At 43.1% G+C, this 25,877-nt stretch overlaps 1 protein-coding gene across 1 annotated transcript in view; it reads left to right on the forward strand.

Annotated features, from left to right (window-relative positions):
* The window catches only part of LOC148532080 (tesmin-like), a 190,888-nt gene that overhangs the window by 138,950 nt on the left and 26,061 nt on the right, over positions 1 to 25,877 (forward strand). Inside the window, exons 10-11 of the mRNA XM_088468382.1 lie at positions 8,939 to 9,010; positions 12,117 to 12,219. Coding sequence (XP_088324508.1) covers positions 8,939 to 9,010; positions 12,117 to 12,219 — 175 coding nt within the window. The remainder of the gene's footprint in view (positions 1 to 8,938; positions 9,011 to 12,116; positions 12,220 to 25,877) is intronic.

Raw genomic sequence — 25,877 nt, forward strand, 5'->3', positions numbered from 1 at the left:
TGCCACCTGGGCTGAGTGAGGAGGACCGAGAGGTTTAGCTTCTATGGTGTCTGTGTCATTTACAACAGCATAACCTGTACATAATTCACCTGTCTGTTTGTCTATGACAACTCCCATCCATATAAAAAGTTACATCCACATTCTCTAAAGGTGTGTCATGTATGTCAGGTCTAGCAGTAAAGGTCTGATTCAGATGTGTCATACAATCGTGCGTATCATTATGTCTACCGAACTCACCTCCCGCCAGCAACTCCTCTCCTTCTACCCTTTGTACATCATGTTGTACATATGGTAGGTATGTTGCTGGATTCAGCGTACTGCAACGTTTAACAGTAATATTTGCAGGAGCAATTAGAGCTAGTTCCCATTTGGTTAACCTAGCCGAGGAGACGTGTCTGGTTTGAGCTGAGTTCAACAGAGCAGATACAGCATGGGTAGTGTAGACAATCATATCATGGCCCAATACTACGTCCTCACTTTTACTCACCAATAAAGCGGTAGCTGCTACACTTCTCAAACAGGTGGGGAGTGATCTTGCTACCGTGTCCAATAGGGCACTGTAGTATGCTACGGGCCTACTGGCATCACCATGTTATTGTGTAAGGACACCTGCAGCACAACCATCGGCTTCCGTACAATACAAATCAAAAGGTTTTTCATAGTCAGGTATTCCCAATGCAGGAGCTCTTGTCAGAATATCCTTAAGATTGAGGAAAGCCTGTTCTGATTCCTCTGTGTGTATGACACGATCGGGCTTTGAGGAAGAGACTAATTCCTGTAAAGGTAAGGCCAAAATAGAAAAACCTGGTATCCATATTCTACAGTATCCACACATTCCCAAGAAGGTACGAATTTGCTGTTGATTCTGCGGCAGTGTCATGTTTTGTATGGCCTGTATTCTATCTGTTGTAAGGTGTCGTAACCCCTGTCCCAAATATTTTTCTCTGGATTGGCATGGCTGTAGTTTGTCCTTAGCCACCTTGTGTCCTGTATGCGAGAGATGAATTAACAAAAGTTTAGTATCATTCAAACATGACATAAACGAGTCAGAACATAGCAATAAATCGTCCACATATTGAATTAGAACAGATCCATTGGCAGGTTAAAAAGATTGTAAACAGTCGTGCAATGCCTGGGAGAAGATACTGGGGCTGTCTATGAAACCTTGGGGTAATCGTGTCCATGTGTATTGTAAACCTCTGTATGTAAATGCAAATAGATACTGACAGTCAGGATGGAGAGGCACAGAGAAGAAAGCTGAACAGAGGTCAATGACAGTGAAATGGGTTGCATTTGGTGGGATTTGCATCAAAATGACAGCTGGATTCGGCACTACGGGGAATTGGCTCTCTACTACCTTATTAACACTTCTAAGGTCTTGTACCAGCCTATAACCCCTCCCACCACTCTTCTTCACTGGAAAGATGGGACTGTTGGCTACACTAGCTGTACAAACTAAAATTCCCTGTTGCAATAATCGCTCAATTATTGGAAAAACCCCTAATTCTACCTCCTGTTTTAGTCGGTACTGGGGAATTTTTGGAGCTTGCCTTCCACTTTTTAAATTTACCATTACAGGACTTACGTTTGCCATTAATCCAGTGTCCTGTCCATCTTTAGTCCAAAGTCAATCTGGAATTAGGGACAACATTTCATTTACCTGTGATGGAGTTTCATTTAAAACTGTAGAGTGATACATTATCCTTCATGGAGTGTCTAGCATATCCCGCACCTCGTATACCATTCTGTCCGGGATATCTAAAAATACACCATCAGGGGTGCAATATATAACACATTCCATCTTACATAACAAGTCTCTGCCCAGTAGGTTAGTAGGAGTCGCAGCAGCCAGGAGAAAAGAATTCCTGGTATGCAACGGCCCAATAGTAACCTCTGTGGACTTTGTTAAAGGATAATGTTCCACTTTACCTGTTACACCCATTGTTGGTACTGTCTCGTTGGTCACCTGCAAATTAACGGGAGATTTTATCACCGACATGGTCGCCCCTGTGTCTACAAGAAAAGGATATTCAGTACCAGCTACATCAACCATCATGACCGATTCTTCCCTAGTACTTCCCGTTAACCTGACCATCTGTAGACTACAGGTATGACCTGACCCCTAGCGTTGGCTACCATTCTCCAATAAAGCATTTACAGCTACAATTGGAGCTGGTGCCTGCTGAACATTTGCTGGCCTCTGTGCATATCCCTTATGGGGATATCTAGGTCTTCCCTGATGTGGGATCCCTACTCCTTTTACTGTACAGTTTCTACTTAGTGTCCTGTTTGTTTACAGTTAAAACAGGTTCGTGTTTCGGGTGAAGATGTGGTGTTGTGAGGTTTGCGCAGAGGGTAAAGGTGGTGGATATGGGTAAGGATAGGGAGGGTAAGGGTATTGTGGGGGATAAGAAGTTGGTGGATAGCCTGGGACCTGTGGTTGCATCGGGTTAGTGGGATAGAGTTGTGTTTGTTGTTGATTGGGGATAGTAAGAGCACATACTTGTTCAGAAGTGAGTGTGTGAGCAAGTGCAAGTGTGGCTGTTGGCTGTAGTGTTACCGTCATTCCCTCCAGAGCTTGTATACTGACAGCCATTAGTTTTTCACTCTGGGCTTCTCTCTTTTTGGAGATGTTTTTATCATGTTCAATGGGGGTATCTATTGTAAGTCCCCGCCAGCCAGGCTGTGAGGTCTGAACCCGAGTTTTTAAACTCTCTTTCAGACCATCCACAAGTACCGTAACTATCATCCCCCTGTGGTGAGTGTTATCTTTAATATCCTCTATCCCAGTGTACTGGGTGATAGCCTGCAGAGCCCGATCGCAGTAATCTTCTGCAGTCTCACGCTCTTTCTGCTTAATGGTGAAAATTTTGTTCCAGTTAACTACTACTGGAAAATATATACCCAATTGAGTTACAATGCGGGAAATGTTACCTTGGTTTACTTGGTCTGTTAGGGGAACGTCACCATCCAATACACAATCTGTGATAAATTTTGTCACGTCGGTATTGCGTGGCAGACAGGCCGTTAACACCACACGCCAATCTTTATTAGTGGGCTCATGTGAACTACCCAAATTTCTCAAAAATCTTTGACATTCGGCTAATTCCTTTTTGGGATCTGCTCTTGTCCAAGGACAATGCATTACTACTTCCCTCGTGGGCACTATACCGTTTGCGTCTGCATTTCCATTTGGAACAGTTATTGTCCGAATGGGATGCAGACCGGTAGCACTGCTACCTTTGACCTGGTCACCTGTGGTTAACTGGCTGGGGGTTTAGTCTGCTGCTGCTGCATATGGTATGAACAACTTCCTCTATGGGTGCAGAGGGCATTAACACTTCCCTTACTGTTACCGATGGAGATGGCGGCACCACTCGTGATTGTGGTGATGCAGCATCTATCATCTACACAGCATGGGAAATGGCAGACATTACAATAGGCTCATCATCCGCATCATGAACATTTTCTCTATAATTGCTTAAGAGAGGGTACAAGTTGCTTGTTACATTTTTATGGGTATTTTTGGTTACTGTACTTGCACCTCCATCCACATAAGGTGGGGGAGGTGAGCGTGAACTGCAGGCAATACTCTCCACGATGCTACCTTGTCACACGTGCATGCCATTTTGCGGCTCGCCCATATTGCAATTTAGCGTCGCGGATGTATTTTCTGACAATGTGCTCACGATGCTAGTTTGCGTCGTTTGCACATTGTTAAGCCACGCATCTCCTTCATGCTGCCACAGTTTTAAACATTCAAAATATTTAACCTTTTTCTCTCGGGAGCGCATCAAACTGATGTGATCCCGGACATTGTCTAACACATTTTTATCAAAACTACCAATTCTGGGAAACGGTCTAACACTCTTCCTCGTCATATTAAACCATAAATCACAATACCTTATTGCATAAGTACCGTACTTGGTATGCATGATTCGACGGGCCGATCCGATCGGCGCCTCCATTAGCAGCACATCATTGCCTAACATCTCTACTGTTTGCGTGGCTCCCATTCTGAGACAACTCCTACGCTTTTCAATAAAGATTTAAGCCGGTGAAAGACAATCAAGACACTTTCACTTACCTGTGGACTATTTAAGTCGGCGGCGCCCACACACCTGGATAAGATTTAGTAAGGCAACTTCCACACCTGGATAAGATTTGAAAAAGGCAACTTCCACACCCGGATAAGATTTAGTAAGGCAACTTCCACACCTGTATAAGATTTGAAAAAGGCAACTTCCACACCCAGATAAGATTTAGTAAGGCAACTTCCACACTTATGAGAGTTTATATGTCGGCTACTCTCACGCACCTCTCTACAACAAAGACAACATGTACACCTGCTACTGTGTATAGAACAGTAAAGCTGCTTACCGAGCTGCTAGGCTAACCCTTGCACCTAGCCCTTAAGGATCATACGATACCCCTAACTTTGTTCAACAAGTATTCACTGTTACACACTTTTTTCCTGCGCAGAAAAATACACGTTAACCCAGGTATTGGTAATAGAAAAAAATGTAAACCTCAATGGCTTTGTTCAAACACGTGGCCGCACAACCGGAAGTACGTATACGCTATTGTGCGACCAGTCGCATACACAATAATGCGACTACCACACAACCGTATAATGGCTTTTTAACTGCGTACACAAAAGTGCGTCTTTTTTGCTATGCGCAAACCTGCGACTTAGTCGCGTACTCAGTACTGCGACACCCCTTTAAATGTAAGGTTCTATCAACAGAGGAAAACAAACTCTTTCCTCTCTTGTCCCTGGATTCTAGTCAGCTTCCTTGATTCACATGGAAACGGATTGCGATCTTTCAGCACAAAGCGGTTGCAGGCAAACCCTGCATGTGGCCACTCCACCCTTTGCTGAAATATCGATGACCGTATGTACCGTGTGAGCAGGTAAGTGACTTCACTACGAGCCCCCAACTAACGATACTGGATCAGAAACTCTATACACACCTTTCTATACCTTCTAATGTCCTGCCTATACCTTCTAATGTCCTGCCTATACCTTCTAAGGATGATGCTAATTTGCATACACAGTCACACCATAAATAAAGACTTAGACGTTGAATCTGTGGTTCCAAAGCACAAGTGATATTCAGGTAAAAGTTCAGACAGTTACACGCAATTGATCGAGACACAATTTAGGCGCAAAAGGAAATTATACAGACCCAAGTACAGTATACATACGCAGGCGCTTCCGGACCCAGAGATAGGCATCAGCAAGAGACCCCTCGTCATTCGTCATTCAGCACAAAGACTCAGAACCAGTGTTCGTGCACTCATATTTATACCCCCCCAGAATATACTGGACAATAGGGAAGTCTGTTGCTAATATCATTGGTTCTCAGGGGTGAAGCATCTGTTAGAGCACATTTAACAGGCTGGTTCAAACAGACTCTCCCTGCCTCTAACAGCTGGGGGTCTTCCTCTTCATGCCTCTCGTAGCATCCTAACAGTTGTTTCTAAAATATACATTTTGTTGCTTGTAGGCTCTGCGATCCATAACTTGGGAATGCATGATGCGATCTCCCCACCGATAACACCGGAATACTGTAAAAAGGATACGCATCAGTACAATTCCAAACATGACTTGTTTAGCATGTATAATACCTTAGTTTTCAAATATCTTTATTTCTCAGCATTTAAACTAACTGAACCAACTGAAATCATATACTTTAGAGCTTATTGAACCTTATGTGTGAATATGTAATGTGTGGGTATTCAGGGTTTGAAATAAGGACGCTAGTTAACTTGGGGCAGATGCGTGTGCATAAAGCTAATAAAACAGCGGTTTCATACAAATTCCTATGCATTCGCTAATATGCGATTAGTTAACAGCGCAGTTGTGTGTGTTAATGTGTGTATGAGAAATGGTGAAAGATGCAAACGCATGGTGCTATTAGTATTATCGTCACATGTACTAAAATGTGAGTTTATCTAAAATGGCGCTTTGGCGGCCTTTTTGCAAAATGGCGTCTTGCGATCCCAGTCGCAAGATGGCGTCGCTGCGATTAAATTTTAACCTGAACTTGTCTTAGCCAATTATTCAGCTTCGACAGGTATTCACCATTAGTGCAGTGGGATTTAGACAATTGATGGAGGTAGTGTGTTCCCGGTACCAAATCCCGTCTAGATTCCACTTCACTAGGCAGGCGATACCGAGAATGTACAGAGATGTCAGAAAAAGTGTCCTCAGTGTACTAAAAAATGTGCTTGTACCCAATGTCCACTTAACCACGGACATATGGACAAGTGAAACAGGGCAGACTAAGGACTGTATGACTGTGACAGCCCACTGGGTAGCAACAACAGCAGCATCACCAGTAGCAGCATCTCAGAAATGCCAGCTCCTTCCAAGGCAGGATACGCTGTGTATCACCGGTTTCAGTAAGAGGCACACCGCCGACAACCTCTTAGAGAAACTGAGGGAAATCATCGCCCAATGGCTTACCCCACTTAGACTCTCCTGGGGATTTGTGATATCTGACAACGCCACCAATATTGTCTGGGTATTACATCTGGGAAAATTCCAGCACATCCCATGTTTTGCTCGCACAATAAATTTGGTGGTGCAGAATTTTCTGAAAAACGACAAGGGCGTGCAGGAGACTCTTTGAGTGGCCCGAAAAATTTCTGGCCACTTTCGCCATTCAGCCACTGCGTGCCGAAGACTCGAGCGCCAGCAAACACTCTTGAAGCAAGAGGTTGTGACGCGGTGGAAGTCAACCCTCTATATGCTTCAGAGGATGGAGGAGCAGCAAAAGGCCATTCAAGCCTATACATCCACCTATGACATAGGCAAAGGAAGGGGTATGCACCTGACTCAAGCGCAGTGGAGAATGATTTCCGTGTTGTGCAAGGTTCTCCAGTCCTTCAAACTTGCCCCATGTGAAGTCAGTTCAGACACTGCCAGCTTGAGGCAGGTCATTCCCCTCATCAGGCTTTTGCAGAAGCAGTTGGAGAAAGTGAAGGAGGAGCTAAGACGGAGCGATACCGCTTGGTATGTGGGACTTGTGGATGAAGCCCTTCATTCGCTTTGCCAGGATTCGAGGGTGATCAATCTGTTGAAATCAGAGCACTACATTTTGGCCACTGTGCTCGATCCTAGGTTTAAAGCCTACGTGGTGTCTCTCTTTCCGGTGGACACAAGCCTGCAGAGGTGCAAAGACCTGCTGGTGAAAACACTGTCAGCTGAAGTGGAACGTGACACGTCAACAGCTCCTTCTTCATTTTCTCCCGCAACTGGGGCTCCCAGGAAACAACTTAGATATCCTAAGCAACCCACTGGTGGTGATGCAGGGCAGGCAGGACCAAGTTTGGACATCTGGTCCGGACTGAAGGACCTGCCAACAATTTCTGACATGTCTACTGTCACTGCATATGATACTGTCACCATTGGTGGAGGATTACATCGGTGACAGCATCCAAGTAGGCATGTCAGACAGTCCGTACCTGTACTGGCAGGAAAAAGAGGCAATTTGGAGGCCCCTGTACAAACTGGCTCTATTTTACCTAAATTGCCCCCCTCCAGTGTGTACTTCCGAAAGAGTTTTTAGTGCAGCCGGGTGATGTTCATCAAAATGAATTATCAATTCTTCCAGGAAGACCAGCCTCCAGAAAGTACAGAGGGACCTGTGGTGGTGGATTCCAGCAGGGACGAATTAATACTCTGTGAGGATGAGGACAACACTGAAGAGGGTGAGGAATTGGTGGATGAGGAGGATGAGGATGACATCTTGCCTCTGTAGAATCAGTTTGTGCAAGGACAGATTAATTGCCAGCTTGTTTTGTGGGGGCCCAAATGAACCAATCATTTCAGCCACAGTCGTGTGGCAGACCCTGGCGCTGAAATAATTGGTTTGTTAAAGTGTGCATGTCCTGTTTATACAACATAAGGGTGGGTGGGAGGGCCCAAGGACAATTCCATCTTGCACCTCTTTTATTTCTTTGCAGTATGTACTCTTTGGGACCTAGTTTTTCAAACTGCCATCCTGTCTGCCACTGCAGTGCCACTCCTAAATGGGCCACGTGTTTGTGCCGCCCACTTGTGTCGCTTAGCATAGTCATCCAGCAACCTCGGTGCAAACTTTTGGCCTAAAAACAATATTGTGAGGTGTTCAGAATAAACTGGAAATTAGTGGAAATTAATGTTATTGAGGTTAATAATAGCATAGGAGCAGAAAAAAAAAACAAATTCTGTGATTTTAGCTGTTTTTATGCTTTTTTCCAAAAAAATACAGATCCAAAATACAAAACCCGGAAGGGTGGTTTTGGCAAAACCAATCCAGATCCAAAACACAAAGAAAGATCCAGACCCAAAACCAAAACACGAAAAGTGGCCGGTGCACACTCTTAGTTTAAACCAGCCAACCCTGGTTTCCTGTTATTGTTTCTAATTTGCTTGGGGCGTGCACATCGCTGCGTAATATGTCAACACTTTATGATAATGATATTAAAGGTTTCATATATGGATTATATATGTCTTCACTTCTAATCATATCTTGTTTTTTTACTTAACTGTTACATCTGTCTCCTCGGATTGCCCTGAAAGTCACACCAAGGTGTATATACTTCATAGATTCTATTATCCAATGGTTAGCTAAACTAAATCCCATTCAAATTTGAATTAAATACTCCTGGTAGCTGAGTCCGTTTCACAATGAGGGTACTGGCTACAAATATTACAATTTCTCCATGACAAAAGATGTGTCCCTGTCACGAAGGACACAAGCCTAAGCCTTCTTGGCATTTAACCCTCAGTTGATTTCAGAAATGTCTTATACACTTGGCTACAATACAAACCAGAAAGCTGTTTTATTAATGCTAGAAGATGTATCTTGTTTTTAAAAATAAAATTCTAAAAAAAACATAGAAATCCAAAAAGAGTAAACCAATAATTTCTAGATTTGTTTTGCAGCATTCCAGTCCTCATGTTGGATAATAAGTCTAAAAGACCATGTAACTGTACCAAGTCACAATGCTTAAAACTGTAAGTAGTTTAGGAATTAACATTTTTATATTCTGACGATTAGAATGTGCATAACCAAATATGAAGTGAAGAGGTATAAAAGGGATAAAATATGTAGTCTAGGGATGCTCCAGGAGGCTGTAAAGGCTGCAATATACATATCCAAAGGACGCTCTCTGCAGCACTGTATGAGCGATCCTGGCACTGTTACAGGCACGCTGCTAGCCAGAAGCAAGGGCCGTGGGGTAGCAATGGTGCCATCTGCAGAGCCCTGTGCTCTGTGCAACGGCACTGCTCGCACATCTCTTGTTACGGTCCAGATGCTGAATAAATGGGGAGAATTGGAGACACAACATAACCTTACAATGATACATTTAGTGTAAGAAAACAAGAACACATCCTTAATGCTAATAACTAATTGGTATTTGATGATCACTCTATGGGCCATATTCAATTTGAAGTGAAAAGTCCGTTGCCGTACTTTTCGCCGTCATTGGAGGTTTTCAGGTCGAAAACTTATCGTGCTTGTCCCCGCATATCCCCGGATTCAATTCCAAAAGAGCGAAAATGTGAGCCAACGATAACGAAATCAGCGAAAAGTGCTGTCATTTTTTGGGGAAATCAGCCTGACACCCCCCTAAAGATGCTCTGACATGGGGGTTCACTATGGGTACCCCCGAATAGCCCTGCTAAAGGTATTTGGGGTCTTTAAGTGGTCTCAATAGGTGCTATTTAGCGTCTTTGGGAAAGTGGTGAAGAATAGCATTTAGCAACTTCTTTGGGAAAAATAAGTAGTCCTATCAAATTTGGGGTACATGAAAATGGGTGCAAGCATATTTTAAACTAGCTAATGTGAAGATTTTAAAAAACAGTGAAAAATCCACCTGCTGCAAAAAATACCTGGGGACCCCCCCGAATCTATTTCGCTAGTTTAGAAGTTTGTCCCCCAATTATTATTTTTTTCACTCCTAAAAAGAAAGTTCCTTTTTGGGGTGTCCTGTGGTACTTTTTTTTTTTTTATGACACAGAATACCTTTGGGGGACTGTGCAAGGGGTGCAGGGTGGTTTTTGGAAGTTTGTACCCCAAAACCCCAATTCTGCACTTTTTTTCGCCACCTAATCATAGGTGATACTTTTTCGCTGGGTTTGATGCATTGCCTTTTTGCACCGGCGAAAAGTCGGAAAAATTGAATACGGGAATAAGAGAGAAATGCGAAAATGACGTCATCGGCATAACAGTATCGCCAATAACGGCTTTTCGCAGCCTAATAGATTACACATAGGGCCGTATTCAATCTATGGTGTCTGTCTTTCTCTTCCTCAGTAGTAATCTGGGCCTTATTCAGCACGGATCGCACGGCTGTGTTCGCACGCATCCAGCCAATGTTTGCATTATGCGTATGCAGTGCACGTGCGTGAACCGGCTGCTGCGATCACAGAGAGCATGCAGTGTTTTCACAGAGTGATTGACATGAATAGACCGTTTGGGGTTGGAGAGGGGGGTGGTCAGCGGAACGCAGGCGTGCCTGTGCGTGTGAACGCCGTTACAGAGGCGTGCATAATTAAGCCCCTACGAGTGCCTACGCTGGCAGAGGTCTAGATGGCTACAGGAAGTTTACCAGTTTGTGAGGTAGAGTCAGGTCAACCACAACTGTGCGAATGGTTCCGATGTTACCGATGCTTTTGCTGACTTGCAGATGCATGTCATGGGAAGTGGGCGGGCTTTATACAGTGATGGGCTTCTTGGTATAGTGCTGCGGTTGCCGTGCGATTGCATTCATTAGCATATTTTTTCGCAGCTAGCGGGTGGGTGCGAACGCAGTCATGCGATCAGTCCCTCTATTTGATAGCCACAATGAAACCTTAATTCCTTCTGTACGTCTTGGTTACAATCTTAAAAAGCTTACACTGTACATCGGTTCCCAGTTTTAACAATTTCTGATACATGGAAGATAGTTGTCAGGGGTGTATCTAGGGGTCCGAGCACCCCTGGCAAAGTAATGGACTGGCGCCCCCCATATTTTCTGTATTATTACTATTTGTACTTATAACGTCTCCCCAGCCTGCCCTTATTCTGTCTCCCCAGCCAGCCCCCATGTTTCTTCAGCCAGCACCTCCTGTCTCCCCAGCCAGCCCCCCTTCTGTCACCCCGACCATCCACCTTCTGTCTTCCCAGCCAGCCCCACTTCTGACTCACCAGCCATCCCCCATTCTGGCCTCCCAGCTGTCTCCCCAGCCAGCCCCCATGTTTCATCAGCCAGCACCTCCTTCTGTTTCATCACGCAGCCCCCTTTTTGTCTCTCCAGCCATCGTCATTCTGTCTTCCAAGCCACCCCTCTTCTGTCTTCCCAGCCATCCCCTTCTGTCTCCCCAGACATCCCCCTCCGGTCTCCCCAGCCATCCCCCTTCTGTCTCCTCAGCCACCCCCCTCCTGTCTCCCAAGCCAGCCCCCCTTCTGTCTCTTCAGCTCTAGCTCCTGGACCCCCGCAGACCACAGATACTTACCATCTTCTGGCTGCGGCTGTGGTTAGCTGCACAGTGCAACATTGACGCCATAATGTCATGCGTGCCTTACCTAAAAAAAAAATCAACTTTATTAATTCTATGTAACAGGCAGCTGGCGGTGGCTGCCCAGCCCTGGACATCTAAGAGCCAGGGGCATACTCGGGACTACAGAAATGATTAACCTCGTTGTACACAGTAAGTACTCAAGCTGCGTATACAATCGCACTGGCTAATTTATGCACACCCATGCAACGTTGTTCAAACAGAAAGACGCCTGCGTTTCACCAACCACTCCCCCGTCACCACCCCCAAACACTCACTGCCTGTCAATCACTCTGCGATGGCTCTCCGTGGTCTGCGTGATCGCAATGGTGCCTTCACGCACAGCAATGCATACGCATGAGCAATACACAACAATTGGCCGTCTGCGTACGCTTTAGCAATAGCGATTCTTAATGAATCAGGCTCTTAGTTAACAAATTTATTTATCAGAGAGCACAAAATCAATTGTTCATATAACTGATATTGTAAAAAATAAATAATAATTACATTATATCTTGTGTACAAGGGGAAAATCTATTTTATTTTTTACAATGAATATCATTTTTTTGTATTCATTTAGCTATTGTGATTGCTTTGCAAATGGTGAATTCTGCAGCAACTGCAACTGTAACAATTGTTATAACAATATATACCATGAGCATGAACGCTTTAAAGCTATAAAGGTAAGGCAATATCACAAAGATTGCACACTTCACACCGTACCTGTTTAACATTTACTGTAGGTAAACATTATGGATCTCATTCAAAGTGGGATTAAATTGCGTCTAAGCACAAATTATAATGCGCCCAGGAAAACAAATCACATTGTGAGAAGTGAATATTCCTCCCTCCACTTGCAAATAACAGGAACAGATGCAGCAGGAACATGACAGGTGTTGTGGTTTCACTTTGAGCACAAACACAGCGTACAATTCACACACATAAGGGGGGATTCAATTAGCCGCAGTCTTATTGATCCCCCAGGACTATTCAATTAGCCCCGCAGGCTGAAAGAAATTACCAATAAACAGCCTGTTAACAGGTTCCGCTAACAGGTACCGCAACTATGGTAACATACTGGTTCGGGAAGTTATCCCAAATTCTGTGTGTTAAAGGTTGTTACCAGGTTTATTTAACATTGAGAAAATAAATCCTAATGCTACCACCATTTTGAAATAACCATTAAATTAATGGGGCTAATTGAATTGGAATCGGTATGTAATGCCGGCTGTTGGAATGCCTCCTGTCAAAATACCGACAGCAGCATCTCAATGGTTGGTACCTCAACAGGGGTTGGGTAAGTATACTTAGTGTTCAAAAAATAATTGAAAAAAATGGCGCTGCTTGTGTATAGTGCTTATATGAATGGTGGAAAGAATAAATATACTTATCCGTATAAATGAAGTAATAGACGTCACTCCTAAGTTCCTCTCTTTATCTTTATCAGAGGTCCCGCAGATATAGGGAAAAAGGGTATATATATGACGTCAGTGTGAGATATTCTTTTTTATAAAATATGATAAACAATGTTTCTTCAAGACTTAATTTGAAGAGAAAGAAAAGATGAGGCGTACCCCAACTCACTGAATTTAGAGATGGGTACACTCCTATAATGGTATCTTTGATCTATCACAAGATATGTACACACACCTAGAACTTACAGTCCTATCAAGCGGTGCAACACGTATAAAGGTATCTTTAGTCTCAAACAGAATACTTGAAAGCAGAGAAGCATACCAGTACTCACAAGACTGTAAGTTATCCTCCACTTGTAAAGGTATCTTTTCATTCCTTCATAGTCAGCAATTAATATTGCAAAAAGTTCCATAAAAAGAAATTTATTGTAGTAACAAATAATGTCAATTAAATAGCAAAAACATATAAAACATTCTCAGAGGGATATAAACCGCACTGTGGACAGCTGAGGTATAGATATGGTGTGGAGGTAATTAGTGTCCAGATCCCAAATCCATGTCCAAATAAATAAAAAAATAAACACCTCTCCGCACCTACCTTCAGTATGTCCACAAATGCAGTAGTCCAAGTGAGAATGTCCCCTCTTAGCCAACACATTTCGAGATTGAGTCTCTTTATCAAGGCATAAAGGTGAAATGCTGAGTTTCCAGCTTATATACCAGTCCCCCTGGAATCTAAAAGATGACGTCTTCGCTACTTCCAGTCCACACGAAAATTACTCCTCCTTATTCTCCACTGTGAACAGTGGATCCTCCTTTATCCACAGGACCCAGATGCACCCGCGTGATCCGCACGATCGCGGGCCGTCTAAACACAGTCTTCGGGTCTCCACTGGAAGCTGTAATCGAACTCCAAGGGATTCTGGGAAATGTAGTATTTTCCTACTAGACATAGTCCCCGACCAAGAATATTCTCCAAGTCTCCAACGCAACTTCCGTTTAAAACACAATGAATTCTGGGAGATGTAGTTTCTCCTTTCCAAAACGGAATAGTCACAAGTTTGGATGAATCTATTAAACAGGATCAAGTGTCAGTATTAGTTAAATCAGATCTTTAACAATATAAAAGTGAACCTAGAAATGATATCCCATATTAAGAGCAATTTACCCACTTTGGTCAAAGCAACATATTAAAACTCAATTAGATATAAATAATTACTAATAAAATTAGTTCTGGAAATATTAATAAAAATGGTTAAAATTAAGAATAAAAAATTGAAACACTTCACAAAAACCATTTTAACTCAAAATCTTGGTTGAGTCCTCTTGGGTGGAGGGTTTTAAGTTTAAATATAGTCTTCATCTCCATTTTAGCAAGATTTTGTTCAACACTTTTATCCCTCCAGGATGCTTTCACGTGTACCAATCCTAAAAAACGTTTGATATGTGAAACTGAGCAGTCATGTGTGATTTTAAAATGATTAGACAAAAAATATGTGACAAGTCCTTTTTTGATGTTCCTAAGGTGTTCGGAAAGCCGCACTTTAAAGGTCTTGTGGTCCGTCCTATGTACACCAATTCACACACACATTCTACAAGATAGATTACTTTTGATGTGTTACAGGTTATAAAATCTTGTATTTTAAAATTTACACCATTGATCTGTATTTCTGTATGTTTCATATTATTATCCTCGACATGCCTACAGCCCATACACAGTCCGCACCGATGGAAACCCTTTGTCCGTATAAGTTTCCTGGTTAGTATAGGCAACATGCTTTTCACCAAGAAGTTCTTCAAATTCTTAAATTTACGATAAATAAAAGTAGGATGCTCTGGGATTACTTCTCGTAATGCAGGATCCCTTTGTAAAAGGTGCTAATGTTTCCGAAAACCTTTTTCTACTAGTTTATGTTGTGAATCATAGCTAGTAATCACAGCCCATTGGAGCCTATCATTTTTACTATCATCTTTCTTTACCATATCGATGCCGTATAAATTTGATCTCTCTTTTTCCATTGTCTCTTGTATAGCCTCATCCAGACCTTTTGGTTCGTACCCTTTAGTTAAGAAGTCATTTTTCATCTGAGAAATTTGATCTTTGCATATGTCCTCTTTGCTGCAATTAGGTTTAACCCTTAAAAAATTGACTTTTTGGTACTCCTTTTAACAACTGCCTGTGATGGTGACTATCTATAGGAATAAAGGAATTGATATCCGTGGATTTTTTATAGGTTTTTGTGTGAATCTTATTCTCCTCTATGTAAACAGTCAAATCTAGAAAATTTATCTCCAGTTGACTGTATGTCAAAGTGAGATGGACATTCACGTCATTCACATTCAGGGATGAAAAGAATTGGACAAGATCATCTTCTGTTCCTTTCCATAGCAGTATCACATCATCGATGTAACGGTACCATTTAATGAGGTTTGTGCCCCAAGCTATGCCACTGTACACGAGTCACTTCCCAGAACCCCATGAACAGATTGGCATAGCTTGGGGCAAACTTAGTCCCCATTGCTGTCCCTGTACGTTGGAGAAAAAATTTGCCATTAAAAAGAAAATAATTATTTTCTAAGATAAACTTAATGGCTGCCAACACGAAATCTTTCCTTTCTGATGATAACTCAGTTTTATCCAAAGACCATTTTATCGCCTCTAGGCCTTTTTCAATATACAGGTATATAGGGACGTAACATCAGCCGAAGCCAACCAGATATCTTCTGCCCATGTAAAGTCATCTATTTTCCTCAAAATGTCACCTGTATCTCTTAAATAAGATGGATTAGCAATTACCAATGGCTGTAAAATACCGTCTATGAATGATGACAGGTTGGAAGTCAAGCTATATGTCCCCGCTATTATGGGTCTTCCCGGGGGATTTGCAACACTTTTGTGCACCTTAGGTAACACATACATTGTGGGGATTATGGGATTTTTGATATTTATATACTCAAATTCATCTTTCGAGATACCTCCTTTTTCCAGATGTCCATTAATGAGTTTCAAGAAATCTTCCTTAATTCGTTGAATGGGATCACTTTTAAGCTTTGTGTAGGTAGAGGTATCTGACAGTTGTCTCTCTAATTCGTTTATATACTGAGCTCTGTCCATGATGGCGATACCTCCTCCTTTGTCACAAGGCTTGATTACTATGTCTTCATCCTCACCAAGATTCTTACTAATCTCTCTTTCTTTCTTTGTTAAATTGACTTTGACTTTAAATTTTTTCATGGTTTCCAATTCTTCTAATACCACTTTAGAAAAAGTATCGATAAAATTCCCTTTTATATAGGTGGGATAGAACGTAGATTTTTTCTTATACTTGTTACAGCTGACCTCTTCCACAGTTTCTTGTGTTTCATTCTCCCTTTTTTCTTTTTCTTTGATGGCAAAAAAATTTTTCAAACAGATTTTTCTTATAAATTTATGGGTATCTACAAATTTTTCAAAATGATTGATAGTTGAAGTTGGTGCATATTTCAACCCCTTTTCTAAAACTTTTTCTTCCTCCTTGGACAAGATGCGACTACTAAGATTGAAGACTTGCTTCGTGTTTATAACTGATGTTTCCTTATCTTTACTACTTTTAAGTGGTCTGATCTTCTCAGTGGGCTGTTTCTTTTTCATCCCTGCTCTACAGCCTCTTTTAATTTTCTTCGTTTTCTTCTTGTTTAATTTAGGGGGCCTTGTTACATCCTTCATCTTGTTTTTGGACTTTTTCTTAGCCGCTGGCCTTTCCGTGTCCACCTTTCTTCTAAAAAAGGGGAAACTTCTCTTATTACCCGTTCTTCTCGAAATGGGGGAGATTCCGGAGACTTAGGAGACTCAAAGATACTATTAACCTGATTGCTCGTGAGGTTGAAGGACTATCTTCTCTCTTCTTATGTTGATCTGAATATCTTAATGTGTTTATATCTGTTCTTGGCAAACTAGATCTCTTTTCTTCAATCCTAGTAGGACTCCCCTGTAGCAATGGAGATCTTTCTTTCACTTGCCGGTAATTTCTCTTGGAACTTCCATGTCTTAATATTCCATATCTTTCATATCTAGTATCATTCTCTTTCTGTTTCCTTCTTGAAGAACTGGATGAAATTCGTACATTATATCCTGATGGAAAAATAGTTTTGTAGCGCTCTTCATTTCTTCTCCTATTATGGGAGATCTGTCTTCTATTTTTAAAAAATGGACTAACTAAAGGGTACAAACCAAAAGGTCTGGATGAGGCTATACAAGAGACAATGGAAAAAGAGAGATCAAATTTATACGGCATCAATAGGGTAAAGGCAGATGATAGTAAAAATGATAGGCTCCAATGGGCTGTGATTACTAGCTATGATTCACAACATAAACTAGTAGAAAAAGGTTTTCGGAAACATTAGCACCTTTTACAAAGGGATCCTGCATTACGAGAAGTAATCCCAGAGCATCCTACTTTTATTTATCGTAAATCTAAGAATTTGAAGAACTTCTTGGTGAAAAGCATGTTACCTATACCAACCAGGAACCTTATACGGACAAAGGGTTTCCATCGGTGCGGACTGTGTATGGGCTGTAGGCATGTCGAGGATAATAATATGAAACATACAGAAATACAGATCAATGGTGTAAATTTTAAAATACAAGATTTTATAACCTGTAACACATCAAATGTAATCTATCTTGTAGAATGTGTGTGTGGATTGGTGTACATAGGACGGACCACAAGACCTTTAAAGTGCGGCTTTCCGAACACCTTAGGAACATCAAAAAAGGACTTGTCACACATTTTTTGTCTAATCATTTTAAAATCACACATGACTGCTCAGTTTCACATATCAAACGTTTTTTAGGATTGGTACACGTGAAAGCATCCTGGAGGGATAAAAGTGTTGAACAAAATCTTGCTAAAATGGAGATGAAGACTATATTTAAACTTAAAACCCTCCAACCAAGAGGACTCAACCAAGATTTTGAGTTAAAATGGTTTTTGTGAAGTGTTTCAATTTTTTATTCTTAATTTTAACCATTTTTATTAATATTTCCAGAACTAATTTTATTAGTAATTATTTATATCTAATTGAGTTTTAATATGTTGCTTTGACCAAAGTGGGTAAATTGCTCTTAATATGGGATATCATTTCTAGGTTCACTTTTATATTGTTAAAGATCTGATTTAACTAATACTGACACTTGATCCTGTTTAATAGATTCATCCAAACTTGTGACTATTCCGTTTTGGAAAGGAGAAACTACATCTCCCAGAATTCATTGTGTTTTAAACGGAAGTTGCGTTGGAGACTTGGAGAATATTCTTGGTCGGGGACTATGTCTAGAAGGAAAAGACTACATTTCCCAGAATCCCTTGGAGTTCGATTACAGCTTCCACTGGAGACCCGAAGACTGTGTTTAGACGGCCCGCGATCGTGCGGATCACGCGGGTGCAGTCGGTCCTGTGGATAAAGGAGGATCCACTGTTCACAGTGGAGAATAAGGAGGAGTAATTTTCGTGTGGACTGGAAGTAGCGAAGACGTCATCTTTTAGATTCCATGGGGACTGGTATATAAACTGGAAACTCAGCATTTCACCTTTATGCCTTGATAAAGAGACTCAGTCTCGAAACGTGTTGGCTAAGAGGGGACATTCTCACTTGGACTACTGCATTTGTGGACATACTGAAGGTAGGTGCGGAGAGGTGTTTATTTATTTATTTATTTGGACATGGATTTGGGATCTGGACACTAATTACCTCCACACCATATCTATACCTCAGCTGTCCACAGTGCGGTTTATATCCCTCTGAGAATGTTTTATATGTTTTTGATGCTATTTAATTGACATTATTTGTTACTACAATAAATTTCTTTTTATGGAACTTTTTGCAATATTAATTGCTGACTATGAAGGAATGAAAAGATACCTTTACAAGTGGAGGATAACTTACAGTCTTGTGAGTACTGGTATGCTTCTCTGCTTTCAAGTATTCTGTTTGAGACTAAAGATACCTTTATACGTGTTGCACCGCTTGATAGGACTGTAAGTTCTAGGTGTGTGTACATATCTTGTGATAGATCAAAGATACCATTATAGGAGTGTACCCATCTCTAAATTCAGTGAGTTGGGGTACGCCTCATCTTTTCTTTCTCTTCAAATTAAGTCTTGAAGAAACATTGTTTATCATATTTTATAAAAAAGAATATCTCACACTGACGTCATATATATACCCTTTTTCCCTATATCTGCGGGACCTCTGATAAAGATAAAGAGAGGAACTTAGGAGTGACGTCTATTACTTCATTTATACGGATAAGTATATTTATTCTTTCCACCATTCATATAAGCACTATACACAAGCAGCGCCATTTTTTCAATTATTTTTTGAACACTAGATATTTTTTTCGATTTTTGGGGAAAGATCTTTATTGAAAAGGCTGCAGCTTGTTGATACTGAAGCGCCCAAATATTTTCCTACCTTCTTTTTGTATTTACTGGGTAAGTATACTTACCCTCCCCCCTTCTCCCGCTAACCCTCCCTTCTTGTGTCCTTACCCACCCCACCCCGCACCCTACCCTCTCCGTTAGTGCCTAAACCTAAGTCTCCACCCTTAGTGCCTAACCCGATGTTGAGGGCGGACGCTTCTCTGTAAAGAGCTGGCCTCCTGCCCGTCGCTAAGCTGTGGGTGACCACCCACAGCTTTAGCGAGCTGCCAGGTTGATGGTCGCGATGGTGAAGACCATCGCGACCATCGGGGCTTGCGACGAGACCCTTGTGGTTGGGTCTTGTCTGCCGCAAGCCCCTGTGAGCTTTCGGCTCTAATAGAGCTTGAAGCTCACCACTGACATCATGAGTGATATCAGTGGGGCCGCCCCCAAACGGCAGGCGTTCCTTTGGGAACGCCTCCGTTTGGCCAGCCAATCCCCACCCCGCCTACAAAACGGGGCGAGCTAACGATCACCATCGACAGCCGCCCCTTTTGTAATGAGCCCTGGAGCGAGAGAATTTTTCTCTCGCTCCGGGGCTTGTGCACGCGCAGTGCGGCCGCTGTGCATGCGCAGGGCCTCAACATCGAGTGCCTAAGCCTCCCCCCTAGTGGTGCCTAAAGCTAACCCCGCTATGCTACCTAAACCTATCCCTCCCCCCCAGCGGCTAACACTAAGGACGTCCCGGACTAAGGGCTGGCGTCCTTCTGGATTCCGGCGTCGGGATTAAGATAGGCATTGGTGTTTCGACGCCTATCTTAAGTCCCCTTGTCGGGCTTCCCCCGTCAGGATTTAGACAGGCGGCAACGTGGACGCTGGTTTCATAACTGCTTCCCATTGAATTCCCCCAGTAAATGGCCAAAAAGTTTAGATAACAAGTACTCAAGCCACATTGAGCTTATTAAAATCTAGTAGAACTGGACACAAATATAAAATGTTTACCCTCCTTATAGTCCATACTAATAAACAAATCAGCAGCCTTCCTCTTATTTTATAGTTTAAACAAATCAGTAGCTAAGCTACCAGTGGCAGTCAGCATCATCATGGCATTGAGCCGAGTACCCGCAAGTCTCTAAATAGGAGCCATTTGCACCTATTAGGTGGCCTTCCTAGATTACTTTACTTTGCATCATCCACATGCCCACTGCAACCCCCGCCCTGGCCCCATTGGAGCAAGCAGCCTTAAATGTAAAATGGGGCTCAGCTGCATGCAGCAAAAAAAAATCCACAATCTGTGTTTACGTCCAACTCTGGGTTAGGTCCCAAACAAATGGGAAATGCTGGCCAAACACTGTGAGATACAACTCACCGCCAGACAGACAGACCAATTACCTCATTCTGGTCCCTCTTTATCAATCTTTTTATTACTAAATGAATGTGAAAAAGTGTGAGCACCAATTATTGCATCAGTCGGGCATGCTGGAAAAGTTCTCATTCCCGACTGAATTTCTTTTTCCTTTGGATGTAAATATCAGTTGCCGATAATCAGTTCCATTGTTTGTTTGAAATGAAAATGCTGGATATAATAATCCCCCTTTTACACCCCAGCTAAAACCCAGGTTGCTGATCGGTGGAATAGCATACTTGCCTACTCTCCCAGGACGGCTGGGAGCCTCCCGAAAATCTGGTGGTGCACCCGGCCCCCGGAAATACAGGCAATTCTCCCAGCCAGCTGTCTACTCCCCTGCACCTCCCACAGAAACCCCTGCAAAGGGGTGGGGGCCAGTGATGTGTTTCACAATGAATCACGTCATCATGGCCCCACCCCCGCTTCACATTGCCGGTAATCTTGGTATTGTGTGGTGCATACTTGCCTACCCTCCCGATTTGGCCGGGAGCCTCCCGAAAATCGGTTGCCGCTCCCGCCTCCCGGGAAGGCAGGCAAGTCTCCCGACCTCCGGCGACGTGTCTGCACCCCGCGCAGTTGCAAGATTAAAGCCCGGCAGTGGGGGGGCTGGTGATGCAATTCGCGCTGAATTGCGTCATCGTGGCTCCACCCCCTGCTCCACAATGCCATTAATATCGGCATTGTGAAGAGGGGGCGGAGCTACGATGACGCAATCACGTTGTCACGCCCCCATGCTCCGCCCCCAATGACAAGTCACTGCCGGGTCCTGCCCCATTTGACCGCACCACGCCCCCCTGCTCTGTAAGCCCAACAGCTCCCTCCCGGAAGGAGGGAGCTAAATGTCAGCAAGTCTGGTGTAGTGGGGTGGGGTGAAAATGATGCAATTGTGTCCCTAATGATGTATAATATCCCCGGCCAAGCCCCCCCCCCTCCCGCTATATGCCAACCTTGCCTCCCCCTCACGGAGCGGGAAGCCAGAATTTCGGCAAGCATGTCTAATAGGGGCCAGGGTGGGATTCCTGGGTCGAGAGACCCGGCAATTCAACCCAGGTAGCTTGCAGGGTTTAATCAGGAACGACCCGTGTAACCCTGCAGTGTAAATGGGTAACCCATGTCTTCTGACCCCGGATCCCATTTACAGGATGGGACTCGGGATTTCCCGGCACTTAGAGATGCGCCTGCTCGGGTGCAGTGTGAAAAGGGTCTGACGCAGTTTGGAGTTTTGTTTGCAGTTTTGTTCCAAATCCCGGGTGTAACGCGGGACTTAGGTGGTGATTCAGCAAGGATCGCAATTGCAAAGCTGCACTGCTGTGTTTGTGATCCCAGCTCTGCGACGGAGATTGCAGGATGGGATCACAATCACGACCATTGGTGGAGGATGGTGGACGTGGCCGGGCCGCCAGACAGCTGAGTAAGCCTCAGCTTACTCAGGCTGGTTGGTTTTCGAGCCCAGGACACTGCATCGGTAGACGCAGTCCCTGGGCTTGTCACTCCCAGAAAACAGGGTGGACATGCCCCCATTTCCAGGAATGCCGGTTGACCCCGCCCCTTAAATGCCTCTGCCTGTCAATCAGGCAGAGGCATAGAAGGGTATTCGTGCGACTACACAGGACCCATTCTGCGAGTGTGGGGAATCTGCAATCAGCAGTGCACTTGTATGCACTACTGAATCGGGGCCTGATTCAGAGCCGCTCGTAAGCAGCAGTACGCTCGTTCGACGAACGAGCTAGAAACTGTAAATGCAAATGCTTGCTCGTATGTTCGCTCGTAGCTAATCTAACGCCCCAAAGTCTCCCAACCCCTCCTCTAGCTAACGAACGAGCAAAATTGCGACCGTCCATCTCCCAATTTGGTTGCAGGGAACGCTCGCACAAGTCCAAACCGGAAGTGGGCCTGTCAGATTTCGATTACCTGCTCGTTCATTCTGCATACATACTTTAATTGTTTCATGCCAATCAATATATTAATTAGCTTAATTGCTCTTCACATGTTTGCAATCTGTTTTTTTTTTAATTTTCAATAAACTTTATTCTTGTCCGTGTGTCATTTTTCCCTCAGAATACGTACGGTTTCATCATTGTTTAACTTTATAAAAAATACATGTTTGAACCAATGATCCTATTGTTTTCATGTGTTTGTGTTAGGCATATTGTATTTTTTTCATTTCTTTATTTAAATTACCTTACGAATGTCACTGCATCAAGCCTATCATAACTCACATTATATTTTTTAGGCTGGAGGATACATGACTCATACAATAACCAATAGAATGGTTCCTGTTAATTTACCAACTGCATTAGCCAATCAAATTTTTTCTCTGGCCTTTATTAAAACTGTTTGTTGTAAAAAAAAATCATTGCCATCATGAGAGCCTCCGCGTTTACCAGGCGGGAGCTTTTGGTCCTAACGGAGGTGATGGACCGGCTGATCACCAGCCAGCCTCCCCCCATCAGCAACCGCCAGAAGCGATCCGCCTATGCGGAGGTTCGCCGCCTGCGCTCCTTCGGCTCACGCCGACAGATCGGGCAGCTCGAGCGCAGGTGGTCTGATCTGCTCCACCGCAAGCCACGCTTGCTGGCCTGTTTTCGGCAGCGGATAGCTGAAAGTAAGTATTTGTTTGTTTATTTTCCTTTCTTTTTTTGCGGCCCTATCTGCGTGTGCATGTTTTCACTATAGCCCTGTTGGTATTTTTTGGCCCTATCTGCGTGTGCATGTTTTCAGTATAGCCCTGTTGGTAGTTTTTGGACAGGCCTGCGTGTGCATGTTTTCAGTATAGCCCTGTTGGTAGTTTTTGGACAGGCCTGCGTGTGCATGTTTTCAGTATAGCCCTGTTGGTAGTTTTTGGACAGGCCTGCGTGTGCATGTTTTCAATTTTTAAAATGTTAGAACATTTGTGTAGTTGTTAATTTGGGGCCAAACCCCCCCTTCCCCACAAAAAAACTAAACATTTTTCTCAACTAATTTAGGGGCTGAACGCAGAATCCGCCATCGCCGCAGGCACAGACGCCGGGCTCAGCCCCTCAGTCCGACGCAGAGCCCAGCAGCAACTCCCCAACTTTCCCCCAATTCCCCCTCTACCCCTGACTGGCCTCTACCTAAGGCCCCTCCCTCTGGAAATTTGAGCCCACCACAAATTTCAGCCTCCACTCCACCCCCCCTTCTCTTTTCTTCACCCTCCCCTCCCCCCCCGGCGCTTTTCATCACCCTCAAGCAGCTCCCAGATCTCCCCTCCGTGGAGCCTACAGCACTGTACCACCTCCGAGTAGGAGGAGGATGGAGGGCCTACAAACCCCCAATTCCCTATGACCGGTAGGTTTCCCTGTTATAAATTTGAAAATTTGTATTGTTGACATTTTTATTTGGATAGACAATGTATTGGATTTTTACCAATGATACATATCACACATGTCCAAACACTCATACTTGGGTAGTTATTGTTTACCCTAACAAGGGTACTTCTTTTTTTTTGTGGTCGCCTTTTTGTGTGTTCATTTGTAATTTAGTATTTCTGCCATCTTTGCATTTGCCAGTACTTTGTTTTTTTCATCACAACTGGATCTTTGTTTACACTTTTTTTTTTTGGAGGAATTGGTTTTTTAAACTTATAATGTAAGGTTTTTGTTTTTTTCTCTTTTTTTTTTTTCCAACAGAGGACCAGAGGCGGCTGCATTGTATGCAGGAAGGTTTGGCCGCCTTGCGTGGCCACATGATTTCCATGTTAGTGGTCCTTGACCACATGGCAGCGGCCCTTCGGCGATGATTTTTTGTTTTCATGGTTTGTTTTTTTCAAATTATTGTTTGGCAATTAAAATTTCTTTGAATTTAAACGTCTCATTCATTGTCTGAAACAATTACATTGTTTAACCTTCCATAAGTCCACTATTTGATCATGTTCTTTAAAGTAAGGTAAATTATATTGTACAAAGCGCTAGGAAGTATGTAAGCTGCCACATTAAACACCTCACCATACCAATAGGTTATTACAAATTCAAACATTTTCTTGTTTTTCTTTGGGTGGGTAATGTAAATTTTTTTTAAATTAGCTTCGGCCTAGTTTGGCAAACCTACTGAATCAACATAATACCTTTGATGTTTTTGTTAAGACACAAAGTATGTTCAAAGACGTAAACATTTCACACATTACAGGATTAGGCATTACGAAACTTGGTCTTTTTTGAGCCAGGTTACACGTGATTCGAATATAGTAAAAAACAGTCTTTTTAACGTCAAACAAAAATTTAATACACACCAAACACATACAGAAAGTGAATTGTGACAAGCAATTCACACAGTGAAAAGACACTCCAAAAAAAAACCAACACCAAAAGCAAACAACAAAAGAAACAATCAAGAACTGATGAAATAAGTAGTAGGCCAACATAAAACCACAAATGAGGCGATTAAATAATTGATTCCAAAGTTAGATCCAATTTGGCCACATGTACACAATTTAGTGGAGCAGGTAGTAGGCATCGTTTTGTCGAGGTGTGTAAAGGAAGACAAGAAAAGTTAAAAATAAATTAATAATTTAAAAAAGGAACATTACAATGGTACATGTCGATATTGTGTCAATTAAGTAAATGTTTGTCAATAATTACCTGAAAAATTTGGCCACCACATCATCGCGTATGGCCCCCCCACATAGTGACCTCCGACCAACCTCGGGGGGGCCATCCTCAGGCAAGGCATCCTCTGGCTGCATTGGGACACCACTCCTTATGGCGATGTTGTGAAAGATCCCACACAGGACCACAATTTTCGAAACCATAGCTGGCAAATACATGAGTTCGCCACCAGAGCGGTGGAGGCATCTGAATCGGCCTTTTAAAAGGCCGATACAGCGCTCCACCACCTGCCTGGTGGCTGTAAGTGCGGAATTATACTCACTTTGTGGCCCTGGTGTGGGAGCCAAATAAGGAGTGAGCAGCCAGGGCGTGCAAGGGTAGCCACTGTCTCCTGTGAAAAAACAAATACAACAATCAGGATCACTGTATCAAGCTTTGCATTGGTTTCAACTAAAGGTCTCCACTTACCCAGAAGCCACGCATCACCAGCTTGTAGGTTGTCTAATTTATGCCAAATCCCTGATTGCCGGATGACGAATGAGTCATGTGCAC

The sequence above is a fragment of the Taudactylus pleione genome, unplaced genomic scaffold (genome assembly GCF_031769625.1).
Source record: "Taudactylus pleione unplaced genomic scaffold, aTauple2 ptg000085l, whole genome shotgun sequence".
NCBI classification, from domain to species: Eukaryota; Metazoa; Chordata; class Amphibia; order Anura; family Myobatrachidae; genus Taudactylus; species Taudactylus pleione.